This window comes from Bufo gargarizans, chromosome 6 (genome assembly GCF_014858855.1).
Source record: "Bufo gargarizans isolate SCDJY-AF-19 chromosome 6, ASM1485885v1, whole genome shotgun sequence".
In the NCBI taxonomy this organism is placed as follows: Eukaryota; Metazoa; Chordata; class Amphibia; order Anura; family Bufonidae; genus Bufo; species Bufo gargarizans.
In genome coordinates this window covers 195,475,574-195,500,163 of record NC_058085.1, presented here as the reverse complement: position 1 = coordinate 195,500,163, position 24,590 = coordinate 195,475,574, and the positions used below count along the sequence as shown (strand labels likewise).

The 24,590-nt window shown below is 42.4% G+C and overlaps 1 protein-coding gene across 4 annotated transcripts in view; it reads left to right on the top strand.

Annotated features, from left to right (window-relative positions):
• Positions 1-13,291, top strand: part of CSGALNACT2 (chondroitin sulfate N-acetylgalactosaminyltransferase 2) — a 70,709-nt gene extending 57,418 nt beyond the window's left edge. For 2 of the 4 annotated variants that reach the window (XM_044297231.1, XM_044297232.1), the window contains 5 exons: positions 2,342-2,443; positions 3,208-3,386; positions 5,582-5,676; positions 6,836-6,917; positions 9,167-13,291. In XM_044297231.1, the coding sequence (XP_044153166.1) occupies positions 2,342-2,443; positions 3,208-3,386; positions 5,582-5,676; positions 6,836-6,917; positions 9,167-9,459 (751 nt within the window). In that variant the 3' untranslated portion in view covers positions 9,460-13,291. Of the gene's footprint in view, positions 1-2,341; positions 3,387-5,581; positions 5,677-6,835; positions 6,918-8,353; positions 8,862-9,166 lie in introns of those variants that run through there. The other 2 variants (XM_044297233.1, XM_044297234.1) reach the window with 2 other exon arrangements.
• The last annotated feature ends 11,299 nt before the right edge of the window (positions 13,292-24,590 follow it).

Here is a 24,590-nt window from a genome sequence, read left to right as displayed (position 1 = left end):
ATTGAAATGATTGGTTCCGTATACGGAATGCAAAAAATGGCCCGTAAGCGGGAAAAAAAACTTTGTGTGCAGGAGGCCGAATAGTGAAGTACTATCTAGCAGGTAGTGTTCACATGAAAATGTATTGTGCTTGCATAGGTAAAAAGAATCATAGCCTATTGCATTAAACATCTTAAAAGCCCCTCAGTGGGGCCTACTAAGCTTGAGCTCCATGTGGCGTATGCGCAGATGAGGTGGTTTCAGAGAGAAAAAGTTCTGGCCCTAGCCACAGCAGACGTGACGTCCTGTCCATAGCCCAGGCTGGAAACCTGGCAAATGACATGACGTAAGCTGGATATGCGGAAGAGGAGTGTCACGTGACTGGGTTCCTGGAAAGCCAATCCACACAACTTCAGAAAGGTAAGTATATTATGAACTTAATCCTGCCACTAAGAAAGTGGTAGGAGTGGTGAGAGTTATCAGTGTATTGCTACCAATTGTGTAATGTAAATGCATGGAGAAATATGGTGTTCAAAACTAGCACTAATATATTTATATATATATATATATAAAATGTGTCGGATCAAATGAGTGAGGTGGAGGGTGACTTTTTTTTTATTATAATTAATTTTTTTAAATAAAAATTTATTTCACTTAATAAAATCCTACATTTGTCAAATCTAATGATTTACTCTTTGAATTCCATGTTGCCTAAGAATGTTTGACGCATGTGTACTGAGAAACAGGGTGGGGCCCATATATAAGTTTTGCTAAGGAGCCTTATGAGTTCTGTGTAAGCTTCTGATACAGATTGTATGACTACAGTGCCTTGAAAAAGTATTCATGCCCCTTGAGCTTTTCCACATTTTTAACATTACAACCACAAACATAAATGTATTTTATTGGGATTTTATGTGATAGACCAACAAAAAGTAGCAAGTATGTTTTGAGGTAAAAATAAAATACATGGTTTTAAAAAAAAATTATAAATAAAAATCTGCAAAGTGTGGCGTGCATTTGTGTTCAGCTGCCAAGTGCAACCAATTGCCTTTTAGAAGTCTCCTTATTAGTAAATAGAATCCACCTCTGTGTAATTTATTATCAGTATAAGGCTCCATTCAGACGTGCGTAGAATGGGTCCGCGTCCGCTCCCCAATTATCCAGAACGGGTGCGGACTCATTCATTCTCTCTGGGGCCGGAAGAGATGCGGAGAGCACACTATGTGCTCTCTGCATCTGCATTTCCGGAGCACGGCCCTGATCTTCAGGTCCGCAGCCCTGCAAGAAAGTAACGCATGTCCTATTCTTGTAAATTGCGAGCAAGAATAGGCATTTCTATGGGGGTGCCGACCGGGTGTATTGCAGATTCGCAATTTGTGGATCCGCAATGCACTACGGACGTCGGAATGGATCCTAACTACGCTGTTCTGTGAAAGCCTCACAGGTTTGTTAGAGAAAACCACACCAGACAGGTCAGGGCTAAAGTTGTGAAGTGTAAAGCAGGGTTAGGTGGAATTTTTTTTTATAATAAATATATATCTCATAGAGCACTGTTCAATTTATCACCCGGAAGTGGAAGAGTATGGCACAACTGCAGACCTAACCAGACATGGCCATCCACCTAAACTGACAGCATGTCACACTTTCCAGATTTTTATTTATTATGTATATAAATGTATGATTTTCTTCTCCCTTCACGCATACTTGCTACATCAGATAAAAATCCAATAAAATACATTTAAGTTTGAGTAACGTGAAAAAAATGTGTAAAAGTTCAAGGGATATTAATAGGGACGAGAGAATTGACTTCAGATGGTACATCCGAAGTCGATTTGCAAAAAACTTCTGTTCAGAGTTCCCTCTCGGTACAGTATATGAATGCATTGGCTCTGATGAGCCGAAGTTATTATTATGCAAAGTCACGCAAGACTTTGCGTAAAAACTTCGGGAATTAATTATTACTGTAAAAAAAACTATGTACCGAACTCTGGTTCGGTTCCTAGAGGTACCTTGGAACCGAACCAGAGTTCGTTACCAAGATTTTTAATTCCCGAAGCAATAACTTCGGCTCATTGGAGCCAATACATTCTAATACTGTATGGAGCAGGAGCTCCGTACAGTATTCCAACAAAGTTTTTTGTGAATCTAAAGATGTACCATCCAAAGTAGATTCGCTCTTCACTAGTTATGAATACTTTCAAGGACACTGTACATGAACGCTTTATATTGTTTCTAATAAGATTTCCTGTTCCCTTTGTGTCTGAAGTGGTTGGACCAACTAAATAAGATTGGTCCCCATATTTCAGATTTTCTTTGCAGCGTATGTTTTGCTGTATATTATAATCAAACTTTTCTGTTCTAGAGATGTCTGCATTCAACAAGATAAAAGGACTTACCTGACTGTGGTCTACTTTGGTGAAAAAGGACTGTCAGAGGTGCGAGATATTCTTAAGAATATAGAAAGGTGAGGTTTAAAGGTGGGATGAAAAACTTATGTTGTATAATGCAATGCATTTTATCCTTGGTTGCCCGTATATAGACAGTCCTGCAGCCATAAATACAGTAGCGTGTAGTGGTTGATTCTGCAATAGATCAAGAAGGTCTTACCCTAGATCAAGATCATCTGTGGTGAAACTAGAAGTGAACATCCAGAGTGCCAGATGCTTAACCCTTACTTATGTCATATTACATTGTTTAACTGTTAAACAGGATTTAGTTTTTTTTTTCAGTAACTGCATAACTTCAATGGGCCATGTCTGGTATTGCAGCTCACTCCCTGTCTTGAAGTGAAGCTGTTTCAGAAACAATTTAAATGCATTATTCTAGTACTAAGAGCATAGTGATATATTAGCGTTAACAAAGGAAGGAAAACTGCCCAGTTCTGGAGCAGTCTATAACACAACAAAACTTCGCTTACCTCATCATGGTGAATCTTCTGATAAGGTAGGTCATGCTTTGCACGAAGGCATCTGTAAAAAAATTAGACCTCTGCTTTTTTTTATTATTCTATAGTGTATAAAGTTGTCATGAGTAGGCCAGAAGATGTCCCAGAATCCGCAAATTGGAAGTTTACTTCTATGCTTAGAAAACATAAGAAATATAAGGAAAATTATATTTTTTGGGTGGAATTAACTTTTAGGAGCCACAGTCTAGATCAGCTGTATGAGCTTTGTTATTGTAATGTACTAAAGATAGGTAATAATGTTAGGTTGTCTTCTGCTGCTACAGTGAAACAAAGTTCCATAATTATACCCTGATCCCACTGAAGGAGGAGTTCAGCAGAGGACGTGGATTAGAAGTCGGAGCTCGAGCCTGGGATAAGGGTGATGTTCTGCTTTTCTTCTGTGATGTTGACATATACTTCACACCTGGCTTTCTGGACACGTGCCGCCTAAATGCAGAGGCTGGTGAGTATGGAGATTTTGTTTGAAATTAAAGTGGTTGTCCAAGTTAAATAACAAAATAAAGCACAGTAAATCTGATGGTCACCAATATATACATACGTTAAACAAGTTTTAGGCAACAAAAAAAAATCTATTTACTCATTTCCCCAGTTCTGTTCTGGCCCCTTTGTTGACATGCAGTAGCAGAGCTGTGGGGCTGTGTAAAAACAATCTCTAAGTGTCAACAAAGAATGCCATTGCCCTTCTCCCTAGACTGCAAAGGGAGTAAATAAAAGTGCTGCCCTATCTGCAGTGTGACTCATGGATACTCATGTTGTATGTGTGGAACTGCAAGTCCCAGCTGTACAGTACAATGACATTGCTGATACGCACAGGATCTTCTCCCTAGCTGTTCTTGTGCAATGCTCTGCAGACACTTCCTCATTGCCAGCAGAAGAGTATTTTCGCTTTTTCAGCTCTGTGTTTGCAGGGTGAGGAGGGAGGGAAGATCCTGTGCACAGCATTTATCTCCTCAGTGCCTGGAGAAGAGAAAACCCTGCAGCTGCTCAGTTCCTGAGGCAGAGCCTTCAACCCTGAGTCTGTGCTGCTGATGGTAGGGGTTAAATCCAGTGGGAAGGGAAACACTGCTCAGTCAGCAGATTGGGCAGTGCATGGGGCGTGGCTTGTCACTCCTACAAGCACATGGTTCACAGTGACGTTCCGTGCACAGAGGCAGATCTATTCCCTCAGGCTTGTGCACGGAACATCATCTGAGCAGGGAAAGAAGCTGACATCACAGGTCAACTAGGAGAACAGGGCCACTGTAGATGAAAGTGAATTTGAATCACTTACATTTGCTTAGTTAGGAACATACAAAGAAGAGAAAAATAACTGTGATGGGAGTTACTCAGGAAAAAGTGAAGTACAAAGCTAGTTGTACATGTAAAAAGTATATTTTTTTATTTCTACATGCAATCCTTTCAGGAGCACCAAGATCATAGTGGTAATGCAGTTCTCCAAATAACTGAGACCATTATGTAATCTGACAATACCATTTTCCAACATTTCCTAAAATGGCAAGATGTCCACCTAGATTATGTGATCTGTTCCTCTTTACCTTTGTCATGGAAAGGAACTAAGATATATCATGGATTTTATAAAATCATATCCAGTGCTTGTCAATCTTCCGCCCTCTACCTGAAACTGGACCACATGAACCCGATCCACTTCTGCAGTGTGTATATAGAGACATGCATTACCGTTCCATTAGACAGATCAGTTGAACCATTGGGTTCTCGTGCTTGACCTTAGAGATAACTGTGTGGCGGTGCTTATGATATCCTTGCCCTTCACTAAAAGTCTGATCAGTTCATAACCGCTAATAACATTTAGTTGAAACAGTTTTTCAGGTTCACAGTATTGATGACCTCTTTCTGCTGTGCAGTGGTCTGCAGTTTCATCCCATTCATGTGAATGGGAAAAGCTGCGATACTCTGCACAGCCTCTACGAAGTAGACTGCATGCAGTGTAAACAAGGAAGAGGCCGTGGCATTTGCACAAGCGCTGTAGCTTCTTCAAACAGCTGATCGCCGGGTGCAGTGAGTCAGAACCTCACCGGGGGAGGTGTCTAACTGCTGGACACAGGATATAATGAACCCTTTAACTACCTTCTGAGGAAAACATGCCAGAACAAATTTGTATGTGAAGGGGCTGTTATAGGTAATATGAATCTTGGAAAAGCCCTCTAACCCCAAAAGCAAACCTGACACAATAGAGCATAGTGACAATTATGAAATCCACAGCATTCGCCAACATCTAAAACTAGTTCACAGCTGTTTTCGTCAAATATGCTGAGAATCATCTAGATCTCCGCCAGTCCCCATTATGGTTAATGGGGCCGGATGGAGACTTTCAAGCTTCCAGCAATGCCATGATGCAAAGAGATCCGGCAGGCTGTTCTCTGCCAGAGCAGCCGGCTGGAGCCTTACACCAACGTAGTCTGCTGCCGATTCTGGGGCAGATCTGCAGCAATTCCACTGTGTCTACACATGGTCTTAGAGGCTGTCAATTAAAGTATATGGGTGGCTTAATAAGTTTTGTACCCGCTTTCTTGGAGCCTGTGCCCTTTAGCATACATTTATAAGTGCTTCTGATTCCATAAAAGGGGCTTTGTTTTGTCTATTAATATTTGATGGACTCTTTTTACCTTAATATTGTAGGTAAGAAGGTGTTCTACCCTGTTGTGTTTAGCCTTTACAATCCTGCCATTGTGTACGCCAATCTAGAGGTACCACCTCCTGTGGAGCAGCAACTGGTAAGTGCCATTGTTTTTGTTCATACAATAAGGAATAGTCACTTTACTGGCAGCTAGTCTGGGACACGTTTACTAAAGATGTATTTCAAACGCTAGTAATAAATACAAATGTAATAAAAAGTCTATTGGAGTAAGAGTTAAAAGGTGCACCTTGTACTGTCAGTGTACCAGGAACTGAAATCTATGCCAGCTATCTATGGCAGTTAGAATTCTTGCCAGTTTTCTAGCATAAATTTGGTACAATATATTGAGCAGAGGACTTGTTAAAAAATAAAATAAATTTACAGCAGATTTTTTTCTGTTTGTGTAAAGATGTGAGGCTCTGGGGCACAGCTGTACTAGTTTATCTGATAGTAGGGAGTAGGGGCTAATATAGTGGAGATGAGTGCAGGGTGTAACAGTCAGGTTAGGGATTAGGTTTGAGTACCGACTGGGGCTGCCCTTCACAGGGCGGGTGCTTCACTTTGCAGGTGGGAGGGTATAGTTTGCAGCAGATTGACCCCCTAGCCAGTTGTCTATATTGTGCAATAGGGACCCCATGTGTTTGATATGACAGTACCTATCCCCCGACATTTAGGGCCAGATTTATCACAGCCCAGTTGTGTACAGCGGGCAGGCTGCAGGATGCTGTGCCTGATTTATAACCAGGAGCATGTCTCGTCATAAATTAGCCGCAGCATCCGTAGTCTGTGCGCCAGAACTGAAAAGAGGAGTAGAAGATGATAAATGTTGAGGGTGCTGGCCTGCCATCACCCCCTTTTCAGGAAAGACTGATGAGGGGGTTGCACAAAAAAATGTTGCCGTTGCAAAAGTCACCAACGCAGTTTGACTTTTTCATCCCAGAAAACTGGCATAATCAAGTGATGAATCTGGCCCTTAGTGTTTATGTCGTCCATTTGAATTTTTAATCTTATGAAATAAAAGTTCTTTTATATTAACCCTTACTCCTCACTATCAGATAAGCAGTTTGAATAGGTTTATGCCGATACACCAATAAATGATCTGTGGGGCAGGAGCTGTTCTTAGCACAGCTAATGGTACATGTGCCCCATTGTGGTGTCCTCAAAAAATAGTAGATAAACCCACGTAAAATGGTATGTCATGTAAAGTTCTGTAGTGAAAATTCAAGATTTACTTTATTTCTTTTTTTATCTTAAAGGTTCATAAGAAAGACTCTGGATTTTGGAGGGATTTTGGGTTTGGAATGACTTGTCAGTACAAATCCGATTTTCTGACAATTGGTGAGTGGTGACATCCAGTAATTTATTCTATTTTTTATTTCTTATTTCACCTTCCTTTAGTGGTGTGAGCAAAGTAGATTGTTATTTATTGATCATTAGTTTAGCTTCATTCCTTTATTGTATTCACTGTATCCTTATTTGCAGTATTGTGACCTAAACCATAAAAAAGAATCTTGTAAGTGCAACTGTCATAGGTTTTTTTTCTAATGTGCAGGGGCAGTTACACTTTAATTATGGATTGTGTAGATATCCAGGGCAGTCAGGTTAATTAGAAAAAGGTGACATTGACGTGGCACTGTGTGTAGCACACATTTGGTTCAATAGACAGCAACTAGCATGAGTTATCCGCTTTCCACCAGGTCAATGGTTAAAGGGCCCCTGTGTAAAGACATATCAAAAGTTTTGATTGGTTGGGATCGGAGTGCTGATTTCTCTAGAATGAGGGGAGTGAAGCAGGCACATAATGAGCTCTCTCCTCACTGCATGAGACGTGAGCTAGACTGGCCCATAGACTTTGTATTGAGTCTTGCTTCCTGTCCTGCAGCAAAGAGAGAGAATGTGCTAAGCAAGTGCTTCTGTCCCCTCGTTCTAGAGAATGGTAGGGGTCTCTGTGTTCAGACCCCAACCAATCAAAACTGCTTCCTATGACATAGCAAAAGTTTACTCAAAATACAGTGACTCTTTAACAATTTACCTGGTGGAAAGGCGATTCCTCATGGTCAGTTGCTGCAATAAAATACATTATAAACCCAGTCTCAAAAAGGTCTATAGATGAACTTGATTTATCACAGTGGTTGGTGCTGGATGATACATTTGGTGCAGTTTTAGACTTTACACCACCTATAGGTTGTCCTACTTTGTGCCCCTTTCCCACAAAATAACGCACCTTGTCAAGTGACATGAAAAATACACTAGTTGACAAACAAAAAAAAATCATGCATCAAGAAATAGTTGTTGGAATTGAGTGAAACTTAATGCAATTATGATATATGTAAGAGATTACAATATAAGAACAAAAGGATACGTTTAAACAGTTTTATTGAAAGCAGCTTCTAGTACCCTGTTGCGCCACCTCTAGTCTGGATATAAGATGAGCATGTTATACAGATTCTGTGTGGTATCTTGCGGCACATTTGCCCACAGATATTGCGGGATGGTCCGGTAGATCCTACACTCATAGATTGTCAAAGCTGGCATCCCAGTTGGTCCCATAAATGCACCATTAGCGATAAATCTGGTGACTGGGCAGGCCAAGGAAGGGTTGTAATCTAGCGGAGACATTCCTGAGAAGTCCTTGTTATGTCTGGGTGAGCAGTAGCCTGCTGAAAATGCCAGTTGGAAGCCCTGTCATGAGAGGCAACACATATCACTGAGCTGTAAGTTTCCCTCGTAATACTACCTCGGGTGAACAACTGTCATATGCGCTGACTCCTCAGATCATCACCCCAGCAGTTGGGGCAGAGTGTCGCTCTACAGCAAAGGCAGGATTGAAGCGCTCACCATGAGGCCTCCACACTCTAAAGCTACAGTCAGCAGATCCTAAACAGAACCTGGAATTATCACTAAAGAGGATACAGTTGCAGTGCGGAGCAGTCCAGGTGTCTCAATCGCGACAACACCGCAAACGGAGATGATGGCTGGATGTCAATGGCAGTACATTTAATGGGTGCCATGGCACTAAATATCTTTCTGCTAAGCAGCTGGAAACTGTCTGGGCAGAGACAAGAGTGTGTAATGAAGGTGCCACCTTTGTCTGGATACTGGTCAATGAAACGGTGGTAACTGCTCATGCTTGTCTTGGTGCTCAGGACACAGATGCAGCTGAACACATTGGTGGAGCAGAGAGCGTCAGCTCTCTGCTCCACCATAACTCTGTGACCACTTCTGTCAGTGGCATGGTGCGTGGCGATGTGATTGCGCTTGCTGCAGACAGCACAGACCGGAGTGGTGAGCTATTTTCAATGTGGGAATGGGGCTAAGTTGGGTATTAAACTGGGGGGACTATGGGGCATAGTACTTTATGGGGGAATAATACAGTGTGAGGTGTGTCATACTGCATCTGGGCACTAAGGAGACATAATGCTGGGGGCATATTACAAAGTGAGTAGGCTCTAAGATCATCCTACTGATGGGGGTGCCATTGGGTGGGGTGAGAGGTGTGGCTTATCGTGAAACCCATTTGTTGTGTGCGCCCCTGCTGTTGGGAGGTATGTTAACTATGCTGATTTCTCTATATTGTCCTTTTGCAGGTGGGTTTGACTTGGAGGTCAGAGGATGGGGAGGAGAGGATGTTCACCTTTACAGGAAGTACCTGCATGGGGATCTGGTTGTAATCCGAACTCCAGTACCTGGCCTGTTCCATTTGTGGCATGAGAAGCATTGCGTGGATGAATTGACCCCGGAACAATATCGTATGTGCATTCAGTCCAAGGCTATGAATGAGGCATCCCACCCTCACCTTGGCATGCTGGTTTTCCGGGAGGAAATTGAGGCCCATTTGCACAAGCAGGCCTTCAGGACAAATAATGAATCGGAGGCTTGAGCCATTCTATTTTACATGGATGACAACAATTGAGCTTAAATTGCAGGCTGCTATAAAAAAAAATTGGACCATATGTTTATGGAGGTGGGACATGTGCAGGGCTTAACCAGTTTAAATCAATTTAGGCATGGCAGTGCCATCTGAGAGTAAGACTACTCATTACTATACTAGTGAGACCGTTTTGGAAAAATAAATAAAAATCAGAGCAGGGATTATCTTTAGCAATACAGTTCCCACCTACGATGTCTTTCTGTCTGCCCTGTACTATCGTTAATATTTAACACTGTCAAAATGAATATGAAGACGTATCATCTTTATCAGCAATGGACAATAAGCAAACCTTAAATCAGAGCAGAAAAAGGTACTTTGAGGCCTGGCAGCATACAGCTCCCGCTTGCCTTAATACTTCAGAGAGTGCGGTACAATGAAATATTAGCAAGGACTGTATATACAGTATGTGTGCATGTATGTCTAACGTGTGCCCTGCACAACTATTTATTTAGATTATTTTGCTGTAACATGCTGCATATACCCTTAGCACAAGGTACCCAGGATACTGTGTGCTGCAACTGCACCCTTGTGCACATTGGTAAGTCACACAAACAAGCACAGTAAAGGCCTAAGGCTACGTCTACACTACGACAATTTTTACAATGGCAGTCGATAGTGTCGCACTGCAACCTGCTGCGTCCGCGACGCAACAGTCGCTGAAAATCCATTCGAGATGGATTTTTCTGCGACTGTTGGGTCGCAGTCGTTGCCTGTTGCAGAGCGACACCATAGACTGCCATTGTAAAAATTGTCGCGAGACATTGGTGCAACAAAATGTTGCGCTACAAATGTTGCAGTGTAGTTGTGCCCTATCTGTCATGCGACTTTTTGTCACGCGACAAATGTCGTTGTGTAGACCTAGCCATAATGCCATTGATGACTGCTGCGTCCATGACTCATATCCTATAAATATAATAATGGCCATGCAATCAAGTGAAGAAGTTTGTCAGAAACCAATAAGTTTCGAGTTTGTTTTTGGTGCAAGCTTGAAAATGAATGCAGAGTAAGGTGGTAGAATATTCCCTATTATTATTTTACAGTATAATGTACACAACATTCCGTTAGTTTGTAGCTGTTTCACTTATGCCGTTAAGGCCTCTTACCCCTATGACAGCAGCCCTGGAGAAAAAAAAAATGACAATTTATTATAAGAAAGTTGGATAGACTGTATATAGGAAGGTTTTATTAGGTTATGTTCCTTAGTTTTTTTTTAAAGGACTGGGGATGGAGGGAGTTGACCTGCTTCCTGTCCGGAGGAGGAGGCGTCTATCCAGGGGTGCTGTCATAGGCTCAAATAAAACCGATTACCGGCAAGTGTAATCTAAATTTTCACACAATCATATTTTCAGTCTGTGTCCAATCCGCTTTTTTGCGGAACGCTCACAGATCCATTAATTTCTATGGGACCGCAAAAAATTTGGACAGCATATGGATCTCACCCATATGCTATCCGCATCTGTGTGGCGGTGTGTCTGTCACGCAAAAAAAATAAATATAGAACATGTCCTATTCTTGTTTTGCTGGCAAGAATAGGCATTTATACAATAAGGAGAAATGTTCAGAACGGTAAAGTGCAGGGCGCCCATGGCCGGTATCCGTAGTTTGCAGTTGTGCGGTTTCTGGACCACAAGACACAAAGTTGTGTGCATGAGGCCTTCAAATCTTTATCCAAGTAAAGCTAGATTCAAGATGCTGATGGGCACCAGAGAGCATTGAAAGCGGCTCTATCACCAGGATAAACCTTATTCAACCAGAAATCCTGCTGGTAGGGCTCATCATGTGGATTAAAATTATACCTTTCTTTTGTCTGAATGCTAAGCAACTGCAGAGAAAGGTGTTTTTATTTATATGCAAATGAGAGGTTTGAGCACCAGGAGGCGGGGTAAATCCTTTGAGCACTGCTCTGCACACTCCCCCTCCACTTGATTGACAGGACTAGACATCAGCATGCTGAGGGCAGAGCTGTGTCCTAACATCTACAGATCATATACCCTATGTTCACATTACTGCTTTATATGATTATAAAGACACCAGCTAATATTTGATTAGATTTTTAAGCTTAAAAACAGTATTATTCTAAATATGATGAGGATATAGACTTTTATTATAGGTTAAATGTGGAAGAAAAAGATATCTGAAGAAAAATTACTGGAAGTCGTTCCCAGGATTCACACTTGGGATCTCTACATGCAAAACCAAACGCTTATCACAAAGCTATAGGATTACCACATAGAGATGCATTTTTTTTCTAATCTTATAAGCTGACACATGATGTTATCTTCATAATCATATATTCTGCTTGTGAATAAAGCAGTAATATGTATATCAGCTTTCTGAGCAGATCTCAGTGTGGTGAAGCTATAGTACATAGAGTATATGATATGTAGCTGCTAGGACACAGCTCTGTCCTCAGCATGTCTAGCCCCATCAGTGAAGGGGAGGGGGGAGTGTGCAAAGCAGTGCTCACAGGATTCGGTCCCCCCTCCTGGTGCTCAAACGTCTCCTTTGTATATGACTAAAAAACGCATATTTCTCTGCAGCTGTTTATCATACAGACAAAAGAAAAGTATTATTTTAAGCCGCATGATGAGCCCTAGCAGTCAGTATTTAATAAGGTTGATCCTAGTGACAGAGCAGCTTGAATTGTGAGTGCACTCATGACAGCAAAACAATAAAACTAGTACAAAAACAGCGGAGCAAAGTATTTGCAGAGCTGTAAACTTTTGGATTTTTTCTTTTTTTTTTCTTTTTAAAATTTTAAATCAAACTGTGAAATGTTCAAAGAGAAATTACATTTTTAAAACAAAATCCTTTTGGTGTTCTGCTATAACTCTGCACTACATTCATCAGTATCCAGGGGAGAAAAAGTAAAAAAAAGTGCCAACTATGACGGGTGACTATTTTGAACATGGGGGTGTAGTCACTATTCCACTATATGAGGATGAGGGGGGCAGGCACACATGCTGGATAGATGTCCCAGCCAGTCAGAGTAGTTTAACTGATAGTGCTAGATAATAAATGGACAAAGGGTGGCCAATCCTGGCTACTCTGACTGATCCTATATTGTATAACATTGTATTTTTTGTTGTTTAGCCTTTTTTATTTTCAAAACTACCTGCCCTGTTGTAGTGAGCATTGCAGGGCACAGAATGAAAGCATGCTTATAGCGAGTTTCCTATAGGCTATGTTCACACAGCTATAGCTGAGCTGAATTGGTTTTCTGCATTTATATTGCATCATACGTTTGCAAGGTTTACCTGAAGTATCAGAGAAATCATTCTGAGAAGTCAGCTCTGCTACATCTGTATGTTCTGTGTAGTTTTGATAAAACATCAGTGTTATACCAACTTCTCAGGTTCACTTATGCAAAATAAGACATGGGAGTGATTTGCTAGCAAATTACTGTAAAGAAGCGGTACACTTTACATAAGAGGAGGTCCATCTGCACCTTGGATTACTATAGATGGATCTTTTACAATCATCTACTACACATAGACTGGCACAGTTATCAAGGGAGAATCTGGTATCTATGTTCTAGTATTAAGTTAAAGGTAAGAAATGAGGACTGGACTGAAGTATTGTTTTGTACTTTATATTGTATTTTTAATTGTCTTGGACTAACTGTTCTCAACACCCTTTCTGGAATTCAGTAACCACAGGACAGATTCACGTTTACCAAAGAGCTTGTGCTTTTTAGTAGATGGTTGTAGAATCTCTTCAGACAAGACTAGACTTTTCTGTGTCGCCACAAGTACATGAAATAAAATTATTTTTTGCTATTGACTGCGTGTCGTTACTCTATCGGTATTTGGGCATATTAGCCATATATCTGCTATTGGTCAGGGTGGAGAGCTGCTGCTAAGAGCTTCACCTTCTCCTTCTGACCTGATGAGACTACATGTGCTACATGGTTGTACTCGAGTTCTGTGTAATGGTACATTACCAGCCCGACAAAATGTTAGTGCCCTGTAATAATGTGTGAAATGAAGCACCTGGACAAAGATGTGCCTTTTCCATACACATGTTATAGTATTACTGTCATAGTGCATATTATTTCACTAATCTTTTCTACACTGCTTGTTTCCTGGGGTTAGAGCTACTGCTGCAGCGCAGATGCAAGGTGGTCATGACGGGAACTGCTGCCTATGCGTGCGCCCAGGGTCCTGGCCACCACAGAGGACGGTGCTTTTTCCTATAGTGTGCAAGTATGACCACCACTGCTGGATGGGTGGTCATAACCAGTGTATAAAGGGATGGAAAAATGAATCTAGCCAGCAAAGGAGGCAATATGGACTTTTAACAATACATTAGTAAGTGTCTTGTATTAATGTTGTCTACAGGATAAATCCTATTTCCTGAAGTAAGAACACTTTTAAATGGGTTGTCCCACAAAAACGTTCTACTTTTTTTTTCAATCCAGCACCTGGATCTGAATACTTTTGTAGTTGCAAGTAATTAAACACTCAGTATAGCCAATGAGTTATAGAATAATATCACCAATTGTGAATGGTTGATCCTGTTTTACATATACATTAAGGTGATATACAGTTGTGTTCAAAATAATAGCAGTGTGTTTAAAAAAGTGAATAAAGCTCGAAATCCTTCTAATAGCTTTATTTCCATACACACAAATGCATTGGGAACACTACACATTCTATTCCAAATCAAAACATGAAGAAAAATATATAAATTTGTGTTGTTCCTCTAAAGAAAATTGAAGAAAAGTGAACATTAGACTGTTCAATAAAATAGCAGTGTTTGTATTCTTCTTTACATACTCAAACATTCACTATATAAACTGCAAAATGTTTGAAGGTTTTGCTTGCCTTTGAATCACTTATACTAATATTCTAGTGAACAGGTATTCCAGCCCAGGATGATTGGACTACATTCCATAGTTCTTCTCCTTCATTTCTTGGTTTTGCCTCAGAAACGGATTTTTTTATGTCACACCACAAGTTTTCGATTGGATTAAGATCCGGGGATTGGGCTGACCACTCCATAACATCAATCTTGTTGGTCTGAAACCAAGATGTTGCACATTTACTGGTGTATTTGGGGTCGTTCTCTTGTTGGAACACCCATTTCAAGGGCATTTCCTCTTCAGCATAAGGCAGCATGACCTCTTCAAGTATTCTGATGTATTCAAACTGATCCATGATCCCTGGTATGCGATGAATAGGCCCAACACCGTAGTATGAGAAATATCCCCATATCATGATGCTTGCGCCACCATGCTTCACTGTCTTCACAGTGTACTGTGGCTTTAATTCAGTGTTTGGTTGTCATCTGATAAACTGTCTCCGGCCACTAGACCCAAAAAGAACAATCTTACTTTCATCGGTCCACAACGTTTCTCTTTAGGCCAGTCAATGTGCTCTTTGGCAAATTGTAACCTCTTCAGCACATGTCTTTTTTTCAACAGTGGGACTTTGCGGGGGCTTCTTGCAGCTAGTATGGCTTCACATAGGCGTCTTCTAATTGTAACAGTACTCACAGGTAACTTTAGACCTTCTTTGATGTTCCTGGAGCTGATTGTTGGCTGAGTCCTTTGGCTATTCTTCTATCCATTCGAATGGTAGTTTTTCGCTCTCTTCCGCATCTTTCAGGTTTTGGTTGCCATTTTAACCACCTCAGCCCCCCTAGCTTAAACACCCTTAAGGACCAGAGCACTTTTTACAATTCTGCACTACACTACTTTCACCGTTTATTGCTCGGTCATGCAACTTACCACCCAAATGAATTTTACCTCCTTTTCATCTCACTCACAGAGCTTTCATTTGGTGGTATTTCATTGCTGCTGACATTTTTCACTTTCAGTTGTAAATTTAAAAAAATAAAAAAACGACATCCATATATAAATTTTTCGCTAAATTTATTGTTCTACATGTTTTTGATAAAAAAAAAATAAAAAAAAAAGTTTGGGTAAAAGTTATAGCGTTTACAAACTATGGTACAAAACTGTGAATTTCCGCTGTTTGAAGCAGCTCTGACTTTCTGAGCACCTGTCAGGTTTCCTGAGGTTCCACAATGCCCAGACAGTGAAAAAAAACCCACAAATGACCCCATTTTGGTAAGTAGACACCCTAAGGCATTCGCTGATGGGCATAGTGAGTTCATAGAACTTTTTATTTTTTGTCACAAGTTAGCGGAAAATTACTTTTTTTTTTTTTTTTTTTTCTTACAAAGTCTCATATTCCACTAACTTGTGACAAAAAATAAAAACTTCCATGAACTCACTATGCCCATCATGAAATACCTTGGGGTGTCTTCTTTCCAAAATTGGGTCACTTGTGGGGTAGTTGTACTGCCCAGGCATTTTAGGGGCCCAAATGTGTGCAAAGTAGTTGGAAATCATAATCCGTAAAAAATGGACTGTGAAATCGAAAAGGTGCTCTTTGGAATGTGGGCCCCTTTGCCCACCTAGGCTGCAAAAAAGTGTCACACATGTGGTATCGCCGTACTCAGGAGAAGTTGAGGAATGTGTTTTGGGGTGTCTTTTTACATATACCCATGCTGGGTGAGAGAAATATCTTAGTCAAATGCCAACTTTGTATAAAAAAATATATATTTCTTTCACCCAGCATGGGTATATGTAAAAAGACACCCCAAAACACATTGCCCTACTTCTTCTGAGTACGGCGATACCAGATGTGTGACACTTTTTTGCAGCCTAGGTGGGCAAATGGGCCCACATTCCAAAGAGCACCTTTCGGATTTCACAGGCCATTTTTTACAGATTTTGATTTCAAACTACTTTGCACGCATTTGGGCCCCTAAAATGCCAGGGCAATATAACTACCCCACAAGTGACCCCATTTTGGAAAGAAGACACCCCAAGGTATTTCATGATGGGCATAGTGGGGTCATTTGTGGGGTGTTTGTACTGCCCTGGCATTTGAGGGTCTCCGCAATCATTACATGTATGGCCAGCATTAGGAGTTTGCTATTCTCCTTATATTGAGCATACAGGTAATGAGATTTTTTTTTTTTTCGTTCAGCCTCTGGGCTGAAAGAAAAAATGAACGGCATAGATTTCTTCATTCACATCGATCAATGTGGATGAAAAAAATCTCTGCCCCAAAAAAAAAAAAAAGGGGAAAGGTGTCTGCCAGGACATAGGAGCTCCACCCAACATCCATACCCACTTGGCTCGTATGCCCTGGCAAACCCGATTTCTCCATTCACATCAATCGATGTGGATGAATAAATCATTGCCGGGATTTTTTAAAATGATATATATGGTGAAAGGAGAGGTTTGCAGCAGCTGTGTGTGAATGGGCCCTCTGTGCCTGTCCTGTGAGATGCAATCCCTATGCTAAGTGTACCTGTGTGTGGTACTTCCAGAAACACTCACCTAAGCATAGGGCAGGGTGGTCAGGGCAGTCAGGACAGAAAGAGCGGGTGTCACACCTTATTCCACTCCTGCTACAGACACAACATTTTTTTCGGGGTGGCGGTCAGTTTGAGGTACCAGCAACTGGGGAAATGTCGCTTGTGTAGACGGCACACTACACTGGTGGATGGGGCCACGGAGCCTCCTGGATACAGGAGGTTCTCGATGATCTCTTCCTGAAATTTGAGGAAGGATCCTGTTCTCCCAGCCTTACTGTAGAGAACAAAACTATTATACAGAGCCAATTGAATTAAATATACAGACACCTTCTTATACCAGCGTCTGGTCCTGCGGGAAAGTAGATAAGGCGCCAACATCTGGTCATTGAAGTCCACCCCTCCCATGAGAGAATTATAGTCGTGGACACAAAGGGGCTTTTCAATGACACTGGTTGCTCGTTCAATTTGGATTGTCGTGTCTGCGTGAATGGAGGAGAGCATGTAAACGTCACGCTTGTCTCTCCATTTCACCGTGAGCAGTTCTTGGTTACACAAGGCAGCCCGCTCCCCCCTTGCAAGACGGGTGGTAACGAGCTGTTGGGGGAAGCTCCGGCGAATAGGTCGCGCGGTGCCACAGCAGCCAATCTGTTCTAGGAACAAATGCCTGAAGAGGGGCACACTTGTGTAGAAATTGTCCACATAAAGATGGTACCCCTTCCCAAATAAGGTTGACACCAAGTCCCAGACTGTCTTCCCACTGCTCCCCAGGTAGTCAGGGCAACCGGCCGGCTCCAGGTTCTAATCTCTTTACCCTCATAGATCCGAAATTTGTGGGTATAGCCTGTAGCCCTTTCACAGAGCTTATACAATTTGACCCCATACGGGGCGCACTTGCTTGGAATGTATTGTTTGAAGCCAAGGCGCCCGGTAAAATGTATACGGGACTCGTCTACACAAATGTTTTGCTCAGGGGTATACAAATCTGCAAAGTTGTTGACGTGGTCTATGAGGGGCCAAATTTTGTGGAGCCGGTCAAAAGCTGGGTGGCCTCTGGGACGAGAGGTGCTCTTGTCACTAAAGTGCAGGAAACGCAGGATGGTCTCAAATCGTGTCCTGGACATGGCAGCAGAGAACATTAGGCATGTGATGAATTGGGTTTGTGGACCAATATGACCGCAATTCATGCTTTTTTGTCAGGCCCATGTTGAGGAGAAGGCCCAGAAAAGTTTTAAATTCGGAAACTTGGACGGGTTTCCACTGGAAAGACTGGGCATAAAAGCTTCCCGGGTTGGCGGCTATAAATTCAGTGGCATATCTGTTTGTTTCTGCTAATACTATGTCCAAGAGCTCCACAGTCAAGAACAGCTAAAAAAATCCCAGGGCCGAACCGATCTGAGCTGTCTCAACCCGAACTCCAGAGTGGGCGGTGAAATGGGGAACTAATGGTGCGGCTGAAGTTGGGGACTGCCAATCAGGGTTTGCCAGCACCTCAGGGACTCTAGGGGGTCTACGGGCCTGTCTGTGCGGTGGCTGCGACGGGGTAACTATTGCATGTGCCACCTTCAACTGCCCTTCTGGTGCTCGCCACTTCACCATGTTGTACGGCAGTGCTGGTACTAGTTCCAGGATGGGCTGTGCTGCTGGTGTATGCCTCACCACATAATCCGACAGAGCCAGCCCCACTCTGCTGCCCTTGAAGCGGATCCTGCGCAACCTGTGTTCTAGCAACACGGGGCCGGGTATACCTGGTGCTATCAGGGACCTCAACCTCCTCGTCCGAACTTTGGGTCAGACTGCCACTGCTTTCTACAGGTTCATATTTTGACCCGCTGGATTCGTCAGATGAGGGTTCCCATTCCTCATCCGACTGGGTCAAAAGCCTATAGGCCTCTTCAGAATAATACCCCTTGTTTGCCATTTGGTCAACTAAATTTAGGGGGTATTCCCTGAGACTACCCAAGAAAAAAAATGCAAGCCTGTCTTACAAATGGGAGGCTAGCGAAGTACCGGAGGCCGCTGCGATTGATAAAAAATATCAAAACTGATTATTTTTTTTTATTTTTTTTTATTTTTTTTTTATCGCCGCAGCGCTTGTAAAGTGATTGTGCAGTGATCAAAAAAAAAAAATTTTTTTTGTCACTGCGGCGGGGCGGGCGTGGGTGAACGCACGTGTGGGCGACCGATCAGGCCTGATCGGGCAAACACTGCGTTTTGGGTGGAGGGTGAGCTAAGGTGACACTAATACTATTATAGATCTGACTGATCGGTTCTGATCACTTACAGATACTATAAAAGTACAAATGCTGATTAGCGATACGCGAATCAGTGACTGCAGTGCGGTGGGCTGGGCGCTAAACGATTGCTAACTACCTAACCAAGGGGCCTAAACTATCCTAAAACTATCACTCAATACCAGTGGAAAAAAGAAAAGTGACAGTTTACACTGATCACTTTTTTCCCTTTCACTAGGTGATTGACAGGGGCGATCAAGGGGTTAATTAGGGTGCTGGGGGGTGATCTGGGGCTAAGTGAAGTGTTTGGTGGCTACTCACTGTGATGCCTGCTCCACTGTGTACCCCGAATATCCCCAAATCGCCACTTTCTATAGCCTCCCTAAGGTACACAAAGGCTATGAGCCCTTGAAAGGCGCCCGATTGTATCGGGCATTGATAGCCTGAGCCAAAACTTGGAAGTGTATATAGACAAGATCCTGGCACCTTTTGTCCTTTTCCTATCACCTCATGTAAAAGATACTGGGGACCTCCTTAGACAGATAGAGGGTATCCATCTGGACGAGGGCTGCATATTGGGGAGTGTAGATGTGGAAGCACTATACTCATCTATCCCACACAAATGGGGCCTGTATGCAGTATCATACTTTGTCCTCAAGGGGGAGACACTTTCAGGCACACAGTGCCTTTGTACTAGAACTGTTGGAGTTCTCATTGAAGAGAAACTATTTTCTATTCAATGGGCGTTTTTTCCACCAGCTCAGGGGCACTGCAATGGGGAGTCCCTGCGCCCCATCATACGCAAATCTGTTCCTGGGCTGGTGGGAAAACACTATAGTATTCAGGGATGAGTCTACAATCGAGTTACAGTGCGTTCAAAAGTGGGCGCGCTTTATAGATGACGTTTTTGTCACCTGGAAGGGGAGCATGGAGACTTTCTCGGCTTGGGTTCAACAACTAAACCAAAACGAGAGAGGCCTCCATTTCACATCGGAATATGATCCATCAAAACTCCCCTTTCTAGACATCAGAGTGAGTATTAATCATATGGGTTGTCTGGAGACATCCATATATCGGAAGCCTACCTCTACAAATTCCCTCCTGAGGTGGGAAAGTAGCCATCCGTATCCCCTCAGGAAGGGAATACCGAGAGGCCAATACCTGCGATTGAGGAGGAATTGCTCCAGGCGCTCTGAGTTCATCAAACAAGCGGATGACTTAAAGACCGTGGATATCCATCAGGTGTACTTACGCCAGCGTACCAGATGGCCCTGAATAAGGACAGAGTGTCTCTACTGGCTCCGCGAGTGGATACCCCTATGTACACTAACTCCAATGAAAACAGGGAGATCCGTCTCATTAGCACATACAATGGTTGCTCCTCTGCAATCAGAGATATCATATCTAAACATTGGCATGTGCTTCAAATGGATCCTGACATTTGTAGGGTCGTAAAAGGGGCACCCCAGCATCACGTATAGACGTGGCAGAAGCATCCGTGACATGATGGTGCATAGCCACTACACACCAGTGCCCCATAAAAAAAAACATGGCTTGAGAGAGGCATTAGTGGCAACTTTAAATGCGGAAGATGTGTGGAGTGCCCCTTTATGACCAAGGCAAAGTCATTTAGGAGCAACAACACCGGCAAAATTTACACAGTTAAGGACATCATTAACTGCAGAAGCATGGGACTAGTTTACAAAATCACATGTGAATGCGGAAAAGAATATGTCGGTAAGACAGGTAGGGAATTGAGGAGAAGGATAGGAGAGCATTTTAGCGATTATAAGGAATGGCAGAGACACATCGGTGGCACGACATGTGAACACCGAACATGATGGTAGGCTGGATTGCCTTTCCTTTATGGGGATTGAACAAATTAAGCCAGGAATGAGACGGGGCGATTTTGACAAGAGGATCCTCCAATGCGAGGCAAAGTGGATCTTCTATCTCAAAACGGTCCATCCATCCGGTCTAAACGAACAACAGAATTACTGCTGCTTTTTATGAATATAGTCGCAAGAAGGACCAGGATGGGTGTAGTCTGGCTAAGTCTCCCTTGGATCTCACACGTTCTCATCTCAAAGGATGGGCGTGTGGGATTTAATGGCTGATTTGGCTAGAATAATAATTGGGGTTACTGGATAAAATGTCATATTAAGTATTCCAGTAAATATATCCGTCTCCATGGTCCAGCTGTTAGCTGGTATCTTGAGTATTGTGGCGTGAGCTCGGCTGTCCCGCCAATTTTAAATCCTGAATGCGATTGTGCACATATAAAGAGCAGGCAAGTCATCATTTGCCTAGTGATCGGGCCGTGCTGTTATGAGCCTAGAGGTTGCTATGCAACTAGCAACGCTCAGACGCAGGCTCTGACCTCACTTCCGGTTAGCCTGCACCATGTGATTGCAGCTTCCGGTCCGGTGGAACGCACGCAAGCGGCGTGCGTTCCACATGCAGTAACATGCACCCTGATGGATACAGACAGATGAGGCAAGTAATTATGGGGGGCGTACACTCACTGAGAGGTGAGGTATATAAGGAGGTGGCTAACAACTATTGAGTGCTCACCCAAATCACTGCCATTTGTGGTGAGACACTGACTGACATGGGACACTTCCCATGTTACAGCAAGGATAAGAACTACCTACTATCCTGAGTGATGATACGAGGCTAGAACCACCTTAATCTCTAGTAAGTAATCTGAGTCTGTTGATGAGCTACTTTATATGCGGCACTCAGAAATTTATGTGACCTGTACTTAGTGTATGTTTGTGATTTGTATTTTTAGTTGCCCTTGAATACATGTGCGAAGTCCCCTGATGATGTCTGGAAAGAAAGACAGAAACATGGCATGTAGGGCGTTGTAATTAGGGCTTTATAGAACACTAGACCCATACTGAGGGAAAGGTTCGCTGTGGGGTCGCCCCTGTCGGGGCGGGTGCTCCATGTGTGTTAGGCAGGCTATAAGAACAGCCCCTTGCCCCTAGGAAGGTAGGAAAGCCATAATAGGGTGTATTAGGAGCGGATATAGTGCCAACTATGACACAAGCACCCTGGCCACACTGGTCCCAGGTAATACCAACTGCCAGGACCTTCCTCTACGGTTTGTGGATCCTGCTAAGACGGGGTAAGATCCACCCTTTTTATCATTCATTAGTATATGATTTGATATAGTGGAGGTAAATTGTTGTTATTGTCGTCTCTCACCCAGTGTGAATCACTATTTTAAATGACTTAGTAAATGTTACGTTTTATGAATCCCAGTTTACAAAATTTATCAGAAATGCACTGAAACCAGCATGTACAACATTTGCTGCCTTGCTTCCTTGAATAAGGGCAATAATTGACACCTGTTTGTCAAAGAATGAATGACCTCACTCCTGGAACTCCACACTGCTATTATTTTGAACATGCCCCTTTCAATACGTGATTGAATTACACAGAATCAGCAGCATGCATGTCATGACTGTTGGGTTTGTTGGATTTCTATTACTCTACTACACCTGCTAGTAAATTATTTGCCATGTAGAAATATCATTTCTACCAAAAACTGTGATTGATCAGGTTCGTGATGTCTGACTGCTATTATTTTTAACACAACTGTATTATTTATTACAAGCAGATTTAGAATATATATAACTGCAATAAAATGATCTGTGCAGACCAAGAAGTGGTGCCTATTAGGCTTAGATTGATGACCGCAGCAATTAGTGTCTTAAATAGGATGGAGATTTTTTTTTCACCAACTGAGCGACATTTCAACTTCAAAGAGTCTTTCTCAAGAAACCCCATTAGGGCTACCTGCACATGGGTGTCTGTTACCAAAAAGAATTGCCACACCCAAATCCACATGTGATTCTTGCGCATTTTAGTGCATTTTTACTTTGAGCTTACTTTTTGCATTGCACGTAATCCACTATGTGTGCGGTTACCCTAAAGTAGTTTGTCGGGATTACTATAGTTTTTAAAAGATATGCTCATATTGTTCTTACCTCACATACATATTCCTCATGCCTTTTCTTTTTAAATTCTGACGACCTGACTCGTTTTCACCATGTGAACAAATCCCTCTGGTTTGTGTCCATCCTGTATGTGGGACTTCCTGTGGCTTTATCCAATCAAACTCCAGCACTGCCCCTAACAACATCCAGTTAGTTGCTCCTCCCACCAGCTAGTTACACAGACACTCCCCTATCACTGACACGCCCATGGACATAACATCACAATAAATAAGAAAGAGCGTCATGGTAATGTGGATACAGACCAGAACAGAAGTTAGGAACAATAATTGTAAAATAAATACATTACAGCTACCTTCATGAATATTTATTTTAAAAGATGTGATGCAAACAGGAAAACCCCGTTTTCACATAAAAAAAAAATATATATATATATACATATATATATATATATATATATATATATATATATATATATATATAATTTTTTTTTTTTTTTTACTTATGCCCTTTCCGGAGCCATAACTTTTTATTCTATTCACATAGCCACATGAGGACTTGTTTTCTGTGGGACAAGTTCTACTTTTTAAAGGGGTTATCCAATATCTACAACAGCCCCATCCATTTGCCGGATCCCTACGTGGGAATATACTTACCCTGCTCCCTGCACCCTGCACCGCTCCTGGTCCACGCACCGCCGCTGTTGCTTCTCGCTGTACACGGATGAAAATAGTCGGATGGGGAGCCTCCCTAGTGTCACCCACAAAGCTAGGAAGGCTCGTCCCAGCCTGCCATTGGCTGCTTCTTCCCCTGACACCAGATGTTTTCATCCGTGTATAGGGAGGGAGAAGCAGCAGGGGACCAGGAGCAGCGGAAGGATTACAGCAGTACCACATTTATATTATTTTTCTTGTGTTTTAATACTGGGAAAAAAATAAAATAACTTTGGGTCGGTGAGACTTAGCTATTTTTTGTGGTGAAAAAAACTTTACTTGACACCGTCAGAGGGAAATAGAATAATCAACCTGGTAATGGGGTCGGTAAGACCTACCTATTTTCTGTAGTGAAAAAAATATGTACTTGCCACCCTCACAGGGAAATATAATAGTTAATCACCGCGAGAAATAACAATTTAGTTTTTCATGCTAAAAACCTCGGTTGCATCCGTGACACAGATATAGAATTGTTCGTCTATAAGCCAATTTAGTGGGTGACCGTAACAAAATAAGGAGAGCGTCAAATAAGGTATGTGGTCATGGTGGAGCTCCTGCTGCAGGGAGAGGACGGTGTTGATCTGTGCTAGCTACGTGCCCAACTGAAACACCTTCCTCTACTGCACGCAGACGACAGGACGTTCTGCATCATTTTGTAGGCCCGAATACCACTCTAAGAATAGTGAGGCCAGAACAAGTAGAGGCGGTAGTAGATTGGATGGCCTCCAGTTCTTTCCTTGTCTTCCACTCGGTCCACTGCAGAAAGCACAGAGTTGGAACCAGCGGCCCACGGGCATCCGTCTTTCACAGCGATGATGAAACACAGGTGTCAACTG